The 12461-nt window shown below is 47.6% G+C and overlaps 1 protein-coding gene across 1 annotated transcript; it reads right to left on the bottom strand.

Annotated features, from left to right (window-relative positions):
• Positions 1 to 6462: 6462 nt before the first annotated feature.
• LOC123060990 (NAC domain-containing protein 74) lies at positions 6463 to 10870 on the bottom strand. Its single transcript, XM_044483867.1, has 5 exons — positions 10480 to 10870; positions 9811 to 9986; positions 8843 to 9120; positions 8308 to 8652; positions 6463 to 7646 (listed from the first exon to the last, which is right to left on the bottom strand). The coding sequence occupies exons 2-5, from the start codon at positions 9974 to 9976 to the stop codon at positions 6990 to 6992; spliced, it is 1446 nt and encodes a 481-aa protein (XP_044339802.1). The 5' UTR covers positions 9977 to 9986; positions 10480 to 10870; the 3' UTR covers positions 6463 to 6989.
• Positions 10871 to 12461: the final 1591 nt, after the last annotated feature.

Below are 12461 nucleotides of genomic sequence, written 5' to 3'. Positions count from 1 at the left end.
TTTTTATATTGTTCGTCTTCAGCAGCTTCGTATCCTTTTTTCTTCTCTTCAACGGATTGGCAGACTCTCTTCGTCCAGAACAGGACAGAAGTGTTCTCCCTTTTTCTTTTTATATTGTTCGTCTTCAGCAGCTTCGTATCCTTTTTTCTTCTCTTCAACGGATTGGCAGACGCTGCAGAATGGCCGCTGCTACAAATCAGGCGGCTGATTTTATCAAATTTTAAGCCGCCTAGCCAGCCGTCGGATTTGTTCCACAAGGATGGGTTGGAGCCGCTCGTTTCCTATCATCGCTTCCATCCGTGGGGTAGTTCGTCGCTGGCGAGCAGCACCAGGCATGATGTGCCATTGAAAGACAGTCCGGCGAGCAGCACCATGGATGCTGCGTTGCAGCACCGTCGCTGGCGATGAGCGCCATGGTTGCTCCGTTGAAGCACCGTCACCGGCGAGCAGCGCCATGGTTGATGCATTGCAGCACCGTCACTGGCGAGCAGCTCCATGGGTTGCTGCGTTGCAGCACCGTCCTGGCGAGCAGCTCCATGGTTGCTGCATTGCAGTGCCGTCGCCGGCGAGCAGCTCCAATGCTCCATGGTTGCTGCGTTGCAGCACCGTCTCCGGCAAGTAGCGCTGTCGCCGACGAGCAGCTCCATGGTTGCTGCGTTGCAGCACCGTCTCTGGCGAGTAGCGCCATGGATTGCCGCATTGCAGCGCCGTCGCCGGCGAGCAGCTCCATGGTTGCTGCGTTGCAGCATCATCACCGACGAGCTGCGCCATGGATGGACTGCTGCGTTGCAGCACCGTAGCACCAACTTGGCCATGGATGCTGTATTGCGATGCAGCTTCTCGGCCTCTCGCCGAATTTGGAGGAGAGAAGAAATTGCCGGCGAGATTCATCAGGAGTAGAAGGAGAGATAAGAGTCAACGCGCACGAAATCTGTGGTTCCCTTCCGCTCACCGGGAAATAAGGAAGAAAGGGAAGCGGTGGCCGGCCCCACTGTGACGCGTGTCACGCGCAGGACGCGGCTTAATTCCTCTCAAAATCAGTCGGGCAAACATAAGCATTTTCCCTGCAGAATTGGGAAACCGGAAGAGGATGTTATGTCAGGCACCAAAAATCTGAAGAATCAAACACCCCTCCAATTTCAGTTAACTCTACTTACCACTTTTTAGTAGAGTATGAAATTCCGGCGCCGATCATTGATCCAATGACGCCAATCACTCCGTACTGCTTCCACTTCGTTTAGTTTGAAAATACTGGCCGCCGATCACTTCGTACTCCTTCGTGCCATGCCCGAGTGTCACTGTTTACCGAAAATCATCTCACCTTCACAGGGTTATAATCGTTCATGAGAACTTCAGCAACAAACTATTAAGCACCGATACTGAAAAAAGCTTTCGCCCCGCTTTATATATAAAGCAATGATCAACAACATTCCAGTACAAACACACGCCACACCACAATACATGCGAGGCAGGATACATAGGCGCTGATCGCAGCAACACACCCCTAGCACTACAAGAGCAACTGGGGGCTTAACCGGGAACACGCCATCGCGAAGAAATGAAGCCGCATATGACGAACCGTGGGCTCCAAAGCGGCGCCTTCAGAAAGGAAACGACACAAGAGTGCCGCCACCGCCCGGTCCGAGGATCAAAGTTTCCCCTGGAGCATCACGACGGGTAGTGAGAACCGCGACGACGCCTTCAAGAAGGGAACGAGCTTCGCCGTCACCGGTCCGTCCGAAGATAGAACAAGTTTTCACCCGGCCAACACTCACTGCCACCGAACGCCACACCCCAGCTACCACGCTGCCCACACGGCCATGGCCACCGGGCAGCACCAAGCCACGGGCTCTGCCCATGAGCACCGCGCTACCACCACCAGGACCGCCGTCCCGGCATCCAAGACCTTGACACCACCTCACCCGGGATCCGCCGCTACCCCAACCAAAGAGACGAGCTGGGCAGCCCCCAGCGCCGAGACCCAAAAGACCGGCCAAATTGGCCTCCATCGACTCGTCTTGCAGCACCGGGCGCGAGACGAGCTCTGTCTTGCGGCACCATGTGCGAGACGAGCTCAGTCCTGCTGCACCGTGCGTGAGACGAGTTCGGTCCTGCTACACCGTGCGCGAGACGAAGTCGGTCCTGCCGCACCGGTCGTGAGACGAGCGATGGACCGCAGCTGGGAGATGGACAATCCTTCGACGAAGTAACGGCCGGACGATGAAGAGAGGAAGCGAAGGCCGACACAAGACTGCCACGGACGAACCGACGCTGGAACATGCCAGCCGCCGCCGCAGTTGACCTGCCAAGCCGCCGTGGAGCCACCCACGGCCGGGACAGGAGCCACGCCAGGCCCCTGCCCAACCTGCGCCGCCCGGCGAGCTCGGAGCATGAGAGACGCCGGGCACGCACAATCACCAGCACGGCTGGCCGCCGCAACCACCAGCTGACCCCGCCGGGGGCCAGGACGAATCCGCCGAACCAGCCCAACCACCACACCGGACCACCACCAGCACACGCAGCCACCGAAGGCGGCCGGCCCGAGCCGCCACAGCCCGTGCCGCCCGCGACAGCAGCCGGAGGAGAAGCCATTCCAGATCGGATCTGGCCACCCCTCACCACCACCCCGAGCACACCCCGCCGCCACAGAACACCGCCGGCCCTCCCACACCAGGAGCAGAACCCACCCCGCAGCCAAGGAAGCCCAGGGCGCCGCCGAGCCGCCCAGATGTCGCGCCGCCCCGGTCCAGCAGCGCGCCTCCATGCAGGGACACCGGCCCGCGCCGATCTCCGCCGCGCCAGGGAGAGACGAGGCCCCGCCGCCGCCAGCACCTACCGGGCTTTGCCCGGCGGCGCAGACCGGCGACGGCGAGGGGAAGGAGGGGGAGGAGGAGGCCTAGAGGCCGGCGACGGGTGAGTCCCCTCGGTTGCTCGCGGGAGCGACGCGAGGGGAACCAAATTCTTAAGCACCGATACGACGATACAATCGTTCATGAGAAGTTCAGCAATAAACTATGAAGCACCGATACGACGAAACGGGTACGGCGATATGGTATACGGCAATTTCTGAAAACATCAATACGGCGATACCGTTAGTATATATAAATAATTAATAAAATGACATGTAATAAAAACAAACATAATAGAATGTGTGAGATAGGACCAAAACACATCTCAGGCTAAATTTCTAAAATCACTAGTTACACGCCTACACATAGGGATCCAAAGTTGCATTGTTGTTCTATACTACAAGTATGCCCTGAGAGTGGGTTTGTTTCTAAACGGGCAGCACAGTAATGATTGGAGTTCTCGATAGAGATATTGACATGCAACTTATCCAAGCACACGTCACTCGGGGCTCAGGGGAATCAGCCAAGCACACAGAAAGCAGTCAGCCAAGCACACAGTAAGCAGCTCTTGCGACGGCGGCGGAGAATACTCCAGTCAAGTCAGTCGAGGCGGCGGCGTGGCGAGTCAACGCGATTCCCGGCGGCGAACCACTTCAGGCAGCGGCGGCGGCGCGCTCCTCAGTCCCCCGCTCGTGGGCATCTTATTGAGCTCGGCGCCGGCGACGTCCTTGCCGTGTCCTGCCCGTATCGCGCCGTCTCCACAGTGCGTATCGGGTTTATTTTATTTTTTTTAATAAAAAACCGGGATACACTTGGGATACGCGTATCAAAGCCGTATCCTGCGTATCGGAGTATCGGCGGCGTGCAATGCAGATACACCAGTTCTGGCCGTATCGGTGCTTCGTAGGCAACAAAGGGTGATTGGTTAAGCCACAGTGCTATCCGACAATTGTTCGCTAAGCAATGTACCGCTTTATTTTGTTCACGAGATAGCTTAACCGAAACAAACACCCTATTCTCCAACAAGTCATTCACCTCAACAATAATATGACCACTACCCTATTTTGTTCACGAGATATCTTAACCGGATCAAGTACCCTATTCTCCAACAAGCCATTCACCTCAACAATAATATGACCACATTCGGGGATACGTTGGGAGATATGTAACTTGGAGCTCCTGTTTTTTCCCCTTTCTCTCTGTTTTCTCTTCTCTTTAATCCTTGACCTATGGGTCACCCATCCCATGTTTTGTTTCCTAATTGCTCTCTGCTAAATCAATGCAAAGCCAGGAATCCCTGGATCTTTCAAAAAACAATAATATAACCACTAGAAGAGTTGTACGCACTTGCTGCGCCGTTTTCATAAAAAAATATTGGGTTTGATACGTGAGAAGATGATGGACTATTTTTCTTTATAATGTGGTGTTTTCCAAGTCCCTTTCAAAAGGTGTGATTATGTGCTAATTAACTGACATGTACTCCTAAAATACTTGACTTTCATTTGTCCAAAAATAAATGTACCGATATACTAAAACATGTCTAAATACATCTATATTTCGATAAATGGAAGGCATATATTGTGGAACGGAGGGAGTATGTGAGAAAGTTTCCTGCACTCACGACGACATGCTATATTCGTGCTATAATGTTGCATGTTGATGATTCCTTTTTGCTAGGTGATGGAAGGGTGTGCATGACTATGTGCTTTAATAGGACGGTTGTTGACGGTTTTTTTATATGCTGGTTGTTTCTGATTGATTTGAGAGAAATCATTGACCCGTTCAACTTCAAAATTGGACATCTCAATGGAAATCGTCGCCCCAACAAAAAATTAAACATCTCAATTCAATGAAAATCATGAAACAAATTTAAAATAACCAAAATCGAAATCGTTGACCGAGTTAAAATCGTGAAACAGATCCAAAATTTGAACACCTCAATTGAAATCGCTGACCCAGTCAAAATTATAAAACATCCAAAATTAAACACCTCAATTGAATGAAAATCATGGATTAAATTCAAAATAACCTCAATCAAAATCGTTGAACACGATTCAAATTGAACACCTCAATTGATAAAATCATTGACCAAGTCAAAATCATGAACCAAACCAGATATTGAAACTTTAATTAAAGGAGAGAGCTCCAAAATTAGGGAGCATAGTATATCTACTAGAAGGGTTGGACGCGCTTTGCAACGCCTAAATATAATATTTATTATTTTTTGAAAACTCAAACCTATCAAGTTTGACCAAATTTGTAGAGAAATATATCAAAATCCATAATATGAAATGAATTTATATATATTCTTCGTTTAATATTGTGGATGTTTATATTTTTTGCACACCAATTCAAAGAGGACCTTGTCGAGACAACACACATGCATCATCGTCATCGCTCCTTCCCTAGAGGAATCATCATCATCCATAAACTATGAGCAAACCACTCCGACTTTGCCGTAGGCGATCTTCGACTCGACCCACACCGTAGCAGACACGTGGACCTGTATGAAGATCTGCGGCAAAACTCAGCCACCGGCGGCCAGACACTCTGACACTGACGGAGAACTCTAAAGGACAAAACCAGGCACAGTTGGTGCCACGGAAGATCGCCCAGTGGGCCACCTACAGACAGTTGTCGTACACCACAAGGCCCGCTGCCGCAATGTCGACTCCATAGCCACAAACAAAACGAAGAATGGAGACGTCGGACAAGAGCCGACTACCGCAACCACTGTCGCGTCGCTGACATCGCTCCCACCATCATCATCGCCACAAAAGTCTAGACGCCATAATCGCCGTAAACCAGCGGTCCCGAGCCTTTAGTTCTTCAGATCTTGTCAATTGGTATCATGAGTTGTTGATAGGCGTTTAGATCTGGATAGTGCAATGTTGAGTTTTTTTCCTCGTAACTACGGTGACATCAAGGACTCAAGGCGGCGTGTAGCGGCCGTTGCATCGTTTAAGAGTGCATGAATTTATGATGGAAAGAAGGATGGCACGAAATTACGATAGGACAACACAGTAACTGATCAATTAAGATAAGGAAGAGGAAGATAAATTGGACGGACATAAAATCAATTGAGAAACAACATGATCAAAGGATTGAAAGGAAGAAGTCAGATGACGCGAAAAGGAGTAGGGAAAGGTGACACCGGAACGGGTGTACAGAGTAAGAAGGTAAACAATATCAATGGATGAGACATGATTGAAAAGAAGAATCGGTTTAAGAAAGAAGGATTGAAAAGAACCGGTTTAAGAGTAAAGAGGGAATTAAACAAGATAAGAAGATGAAACCTAACACAGGAATAGTGATGCACAAGAACGGTTGATGTACGTATATTGTGCCATATTGACAGGGTTGAGAATTCTTCTCCTTTTCAAGCAATTTCCGTCAAAACAAGTAGCCATATTGACAGGGTTGAGATTTTTTCTCCTTTTCAAGCAAGTTCCGTCAAAACAAGTGCCCGAATCACAGGGCAAATCAATAGACAGATGTGCTGGTGCGTGCCCTGCGAATTTTCATTGTTTTAGCTGTCATGCGTCAAAGCGTGACTGCCGAGGCGGCGAATGTCAGCAAGCAAACAGGTCATCGCTTCAAATGACAGTAGTACTCAAGCAAACAGGTCATCGCTTCAAATGACAGCAATACTGTAATCCAATAATGCTGTAATCCAAAGTGAGATGATGATTATTACTCGCTAATTTACATAAGTACCCTTGGTTCAACTCGAATGAAAAAGATGACCCTACTACAAGCTGTTAACTATGGTTCAGAGTTACAAATCTAGCATGCAGTAAGAGAGAACTTATCACAGCTATTATTCCCTATGTTTTTGTTCTTTTCTGTTTGGCACTCATCCATCACCATAGTACCTAGCCAGACTGATCAAAAAGCAAGAGCTTCATATGTACAAACACCATGAAGAAACCAGATATAAGGGAATCAATGTCCTGCACCAGAGCACACATTACGTGTAACGACTAACGACCAAGTACCTCCAGAAGGCAAGGATCCCAGCCACATGCTCAATCGCTCGTCCACTTCAATCACAGTGCCTACTGTCAAGATCAAGATCACAGTGCGTAGATGCTACAGATTTGTACAGCTAAAACTAGGCACGCTTCTGATCCCCCTCTACTACAAACTGATCCCACCACGGTGACGTCCATGGTGCAGTATTGCTGCAGCAACTCCAACCATGCAAAGAGCAACGAGTATATTCAGTCCTGTTGCTGAACAGCCTCTAAATGCCCTTTGGATGCCCCTGAGAAATCCTTGGTTGTTGTGACCTCCACACTTCTTTGCATCAGACTGCCTGGCAGAAGTAATATCACGCACATGTTTCTTCTGGTGTTTCACATTAGTCATGAGATCAAGATGACCGTTGTTGTCAACGAACTTGATAGTCTGGTTGATGGATTCAGAGCTGCTCGTAACCATCCTGCCAAGACTTTGCTGAAGTCGAGCCTTGTATGGTGGAGCGCTGGCTGCAGATGTTCCCCCATGACGTGTTCGCACTACAATTCCAGTATCAGCAGGTTCATACAGATTAGGCCCATTATTTTCCAGAGGTAACTGTAGCTCTTTCATCTGAAATTCCTCCATGAAGTTGTTTGACAGACTGAAGGGATCCGCCGCCGTAAAGTATGTTTGCTGCCATGAAGTGAAGTCATCACTACCAGGATACAACATGGAGTGAATATCATCTGGCAACAGGAAGTCTGTATCGTCTACCACAGTCTGGTTAGGACTGGCATAGTCCAGTTCCACCTTCGGAGCCATAGCACCAATGTTCTGTAATTCAGCAGGGAAAATAAATGCAATGAGTAAGCGTGCAGGAACTAAAAAATATAGTACCATGCCCAGCAGAAAGGAGAAGATTGCTCATAATTTGCACTATGATACGCTCATAACTTAAAAATTAATATTTTAAGAGGATGAGCCCATAATCCTGAGGTACACACAAATTCAGCAGCAAAGAGACAGGACAAAGGAGTAGCACTAGCACATAAGCTAGTTTAAGGAATTGACAAGCTACTAACACCAGGTCCAGAACAAGTTGTAATAACTAATAACTCTGGCTAGTTTCAACTTTATTTAAGATTACATTGGACAATTCAGAGTTTCTTGGAAATAATTAATAGCACTGCAATTTAGATTTTGTTTTTCTGTGCATAAATAAACTCATTTTTAGTGCACTGTTGTCTATGGTATCCACATATCAGCAAAGTTCTACAGTATTTTCTGGCGTGAGTGATTTATGCATACCTAGTTAGCTCTATCAACTACCACCAAGCAACTAGCACATGCATGAGATCAAAATTATTATGAAGAAGCTTCTTGGCTTGCAAAATCTACCTAATAATTTCTTGCCTATGCATAAGCATTTTTCCTTACAAGGGAACTATTGGTTGAATTGTTTAAATACTAAGCACTGCTGTGAGGGATAACATACCGATGATTCAGCATTTTGTTCATCCGGAGACAGTTGAGCAGAAATAGAATCCACTGCAGTGTTAGCAGAAGGATCAAAGGAGGTATCAAGCAGTTCTTCCAGCCATTCTTTAAGGTCATCATTCCCATCTGGAGTTGTGTGAGCAGGGATAGCTACCGTAGCAGCATCACTTGGAAGTTCATCACCAATAATTGATGATGCAGCAGTATCTGGTTGTTCAACACTGACAGCTAAAATAGCAGCAACATTTGCTTGTTGTGGCTGAGGGTTATTATTGCCCACCTCGTTACCATTCTCTGATGTCCAGTCAATTCTTTTAGTAACTTTACATAGAACAAAGGCATCCTGAAGAAGAAAGAAATAACATTAGCACACTAGATTTCAAGTTTGTGCCTTTTTTTAAGGCATCTAACATGTGAAATGCACATCAAGTAATGTAACATAACATGTAAAAGATGCAACGAAATGCATCTAGCTCTCTCATGCTGTTTCTTAATATACTAATGTTTTGAAACCTCAATTGTTGGTACAATACCTTCATATCAGGGCAGGCTTGACATTCATTCTCATCTATGTAGTATTCATGCATAATCCACTCAGTACGTTTTCCAGTGGGAGGCCGACCTTCATGAAAAACTAAAGTTTTCTTTGTTCCTATGGTCCGCTTATCCACCTTAATGGCCCGGTCTTTTCCAGTAGACTTCCAATACCCAGCAACCGTTGCCCTATTTGACCGAGCACCATTAGGATACTTTCTGTCTCGAGCAGCAAAGAAATGCCACTTGTTATCCTGGGTTGGAACATTGCACTTTGCTGTAACATGAAGTATCATCAGAGGATTAGGTACGATGAGGATTTGAAGAACACGGCAGATAAAATCTAGAATGCATCGGATACTAAAAACAGAAAGTAAATCCTCTATAATGCCAAAGGATGAGTACTGACAAAGAAAATACACCATTAGCGATCAACTGTTAAAATTATAAAGCTTATTAAGATTAACTACTAAGGGCATGCACAGTGGTTGATAAGACAGTCTTATCTTAAGTCCTGTATGTAATTTAGAAATGACAATAAAAGCATGTCTACAATGGGTCATCTCTTAGCCTTATCTTCAATAACTAGTTATTCCTAAGAACGTAGTGAGACATGTTCTAAGAGATAATTTCTTAAATAAGAGAAGACAAGCCTTTTCTTATGATTTCTCTCTCCTCCGCCTCAACATTTATACTAAGTGGCACTGCTAAGATAGCACCATTGTACATGCCCTATCATCACTGGTTAAACAAGGGTATATGCCACGTTCTTTAGTCACTCCTACCAAATGTCTAGTTATGATATCATTACCAATAATTACATTATGTGACACGAGAAGGCTCAATTTGTGGAAAAGAACAAAGTACAAATATAGGAGCAGAAAATAAACATTTTTCTCCTCCATACTGCATTTTACTATGAACCAGAATAATCACAGGCAACCATATACAAGCATCTTCAACTTACCAGGTAAATCCCATGGTTCATGCTTGTATATATCCACCTCTGGTATAATGTCATATTCGATTTTCTGACCGAGTATTTTCTTTTTCAGATAGTGAGCAACGAGTTCAGTGTCCTTGGGATGGAATCCAAATCCTGGTGGCAGAGCCATGTCACGTAGAGTTTCCATTGTATATGATCTGGGCAAGAATAACAAAACACAAATACGATTAGTACTGTGATTCTGAAACTATAGAGAGTAATTAGAATCACTTCAAGTAATCTTACAGCACCCCCTCTCTCCCCTTACTCCACACGACCAAAAGGGGGGCCATTAGTACTGCAACGAGACGGCAATGAGCCCCAGTTCCCCACGCACTATGGTGCAACTCGAATCCCCGCTATGTGGTCGTTCGTGCCAACGGGCCGAGGTTTCGGCGGAAGGGGCCCCGAATCGCGCTCCGCATGCGCCAAAATCGGGACTCGAGGAGAGGAGCTCCGGCCCAAAAAAAAAAAAAATCTCTCCTCCCTGTCCCCAAAGGCCTAAATCCAGGAGCACCAGAACCTCGAGCCCTAAACCAACGAGAGCTCTGCCGGCAACCGCGGCAAAAGCGCCGGCACCGAGGAAGGCGCCTCTTCTCACGCGAAACGGAATGGATCGGGAAGTGGTCGCCGAGGAAGGAGTTCCCTCACCTGTGGTGCGGAGAGCAGAGCCGCGCCGGCGCCGGGACGTAGCCCCGACCGATCGATCGGAGGGGAGAGCGGTAACCAGCAGGGGGAAGCCGGAGCTGGGGCTGCGGACGGAAGACGGCGGGCGGAAGGGGATCGCGGAAGAGGCGGTGGAGGCGAAGAGGCCGAGGCGGTCGCAGGAACCGGTCAAGTCTTTGTGAGGGCTGGCTGGCTGGCGGGTGGGTGGGGCGGCCGCGGCGTGGTGCTGTGTCTCAGACGCAGACGCAGACGCAGACGAAGCGAGGGGGGCTGGAAAAGGGAATGGGGTGCGAGGCGCGTGAGGGGAGACGTGGGGTGAGAGGATGAGGAGGGAGGGAGGGACTGCACGAGGAAGCTGCCAAGAAGAAGCGGGCCTGTGGCGTGCGCCCACTCTGTGCGGACGCGGTTTTAAACCAATAATTTGGCTTCCTTAACGCGGGCGTCCTCCCTCCCGGTCAAGCCGTCGGATCCGCTGATTCGTTCCCTCGGGGCGCCGGTGCGGTGGCGGTGGGCCCGTCAGCCACGTTGGTCCTCCTATCGTGTCGCCCAAGTCTAGCTATCGTGGCTTTCGGAGTGGCGTGCTGCTACTGGCTACGCTCACTCGTTTGAAGCCTTGGCATACGCATACCGAGTGTCACAGCTCAGAAGCCGGACTCTGCCGCCTCAATCCGTCCAAAACGACTGGTCACGGTGGTGAGTAGCTTTAGACTACTAGTAGTACATTCGTCCGGATGTACGGAGTATAATGCATGCTCATAGTTTTAGGTCAATAATTACATCCAGATCCATAGACCACCTAGCGACGACTACAAGCACTGAAGTGAGCCGAAAGGCGCGCAGCTGTCATTGTCCCTCCCTCGCCAGACCCGGGCAAACGTTGTTGTAGTAGACAGTCAGGAAATCGTCGTGTTAAGGCCCCATAGAACCAACGCACCAGAACAACAACCGTCGTGGATGAAGAGTGTAGATCAGAAGGGTCCAACCTGAAAACACATGAACAAAGACGAACGACGAACAAATCCGAACAAATCCACCAAAGACAGATCCGCCGGAGACACATCTCCACGCGCCCACCGATGATGCTAGACGCATCACCGGAACAGGGGCTAGGAGGGGGGGCCCTGTATTTCATCTTCAGGGAGCTGTCGCCGTCTCGCCTTCCTGAGCAGGACACAAACCCTAATAAAGCTCAAAAAAATCTAAAAACAGAGCCCTCCAATCGGCAAGGGCCGAGATCCACTCCGTCTCCATATTTTTTGACACTATATGAAAAAAATTGTACCTTGCAAAAACTTCTCATATACCTTGAAATTATTTGTCGCAAAATGGATATATCTACAACTAAAATACGACTAGATACATCCATTTCTACAACAAGTATTTCCGAACGATGGGAATATGTAATAAAAAATATATGTTTAGAAACTACATCCCTATATGACACTAATGATATGCTTTTGGTGACACATAGGTTCTGTTTTCACTCAAGCCACCTAGGTTCGAATCTCCTCGCCTACCTAACAATGAAAGTTAAGGGAGGAAACTTCCCCTTTAGGCCTCCTTTGATTTGTAGGAATTTCATAGGATTTCTATAGAATAGGATTTGCAAAGGGAAATTTCCTTTGAAACCCTTTGGTTTGTAGGAATGGATTCCTATTCCTATGTAGGATAGGAATAAATCCTTCATATTTTGGAGGAAAAAACATTAGCTAAGGCCTCCTTTGGTTCATAGGATTGAAAAATCATAGGAATAGAAAAGTCGTAGGAAATGAAATGACATGCATCTCAAATCCTATGCATAGGAATAGAAAAGGAGATGCCCTTTGATTCACACCATAGGATTTTTTCCATTGAGTCTAGGCTAATGTTTATTTTCCTATGAAATGTGGAGGATAGGAAGAATTCCTCCATATGAATAGGATTTCATTCCTACAAACCAAAGAGCTCTGAAGGAATTTTTCCTATAG

Source organism: Triticum aestivum, chromosome 3A, assembly GCF_018294505.1.
Source record: "Triticum aestivum cultivar Chinese Spring chromosome 3A, IWGSC CS RefSeq v2.1, whole genome shotgun sequence".
NCBI classification, from domain to species: Eukaryota; Viridiplantae; Streptophyta; class Magnoliopsida; order Poales; family Poaceae; genus Triticum; species Triticum aestivum.
This window is presented reverse-complemented; position numbering and strand designations above follow the sequence as displayed.

Bases quoted from the DNA above. Each gene is read 5' to 3' on its own strand.
- LOC123060990 (XM_044483867.1), bottom strand. From the start codon at position 9,976: ATGGAAACTCTACGTGACATGGCTCTGCCACCAGGATTTGGATTCCAT. The intron at 9,121-9,810 runs GTAAGTTGAAGA...TTCATGTTACAG, and splicing joins TGAACCATGGGATTTACCTG to CAAAGTGCAATGTTCCAACC. The intron at 7,647-8,307 runs GTATGTTATCCC...GCTGAATTACAG, and splicing joins AACAAAATGCTGAATCATCG to AACATTGGTGCTATGGCTCC.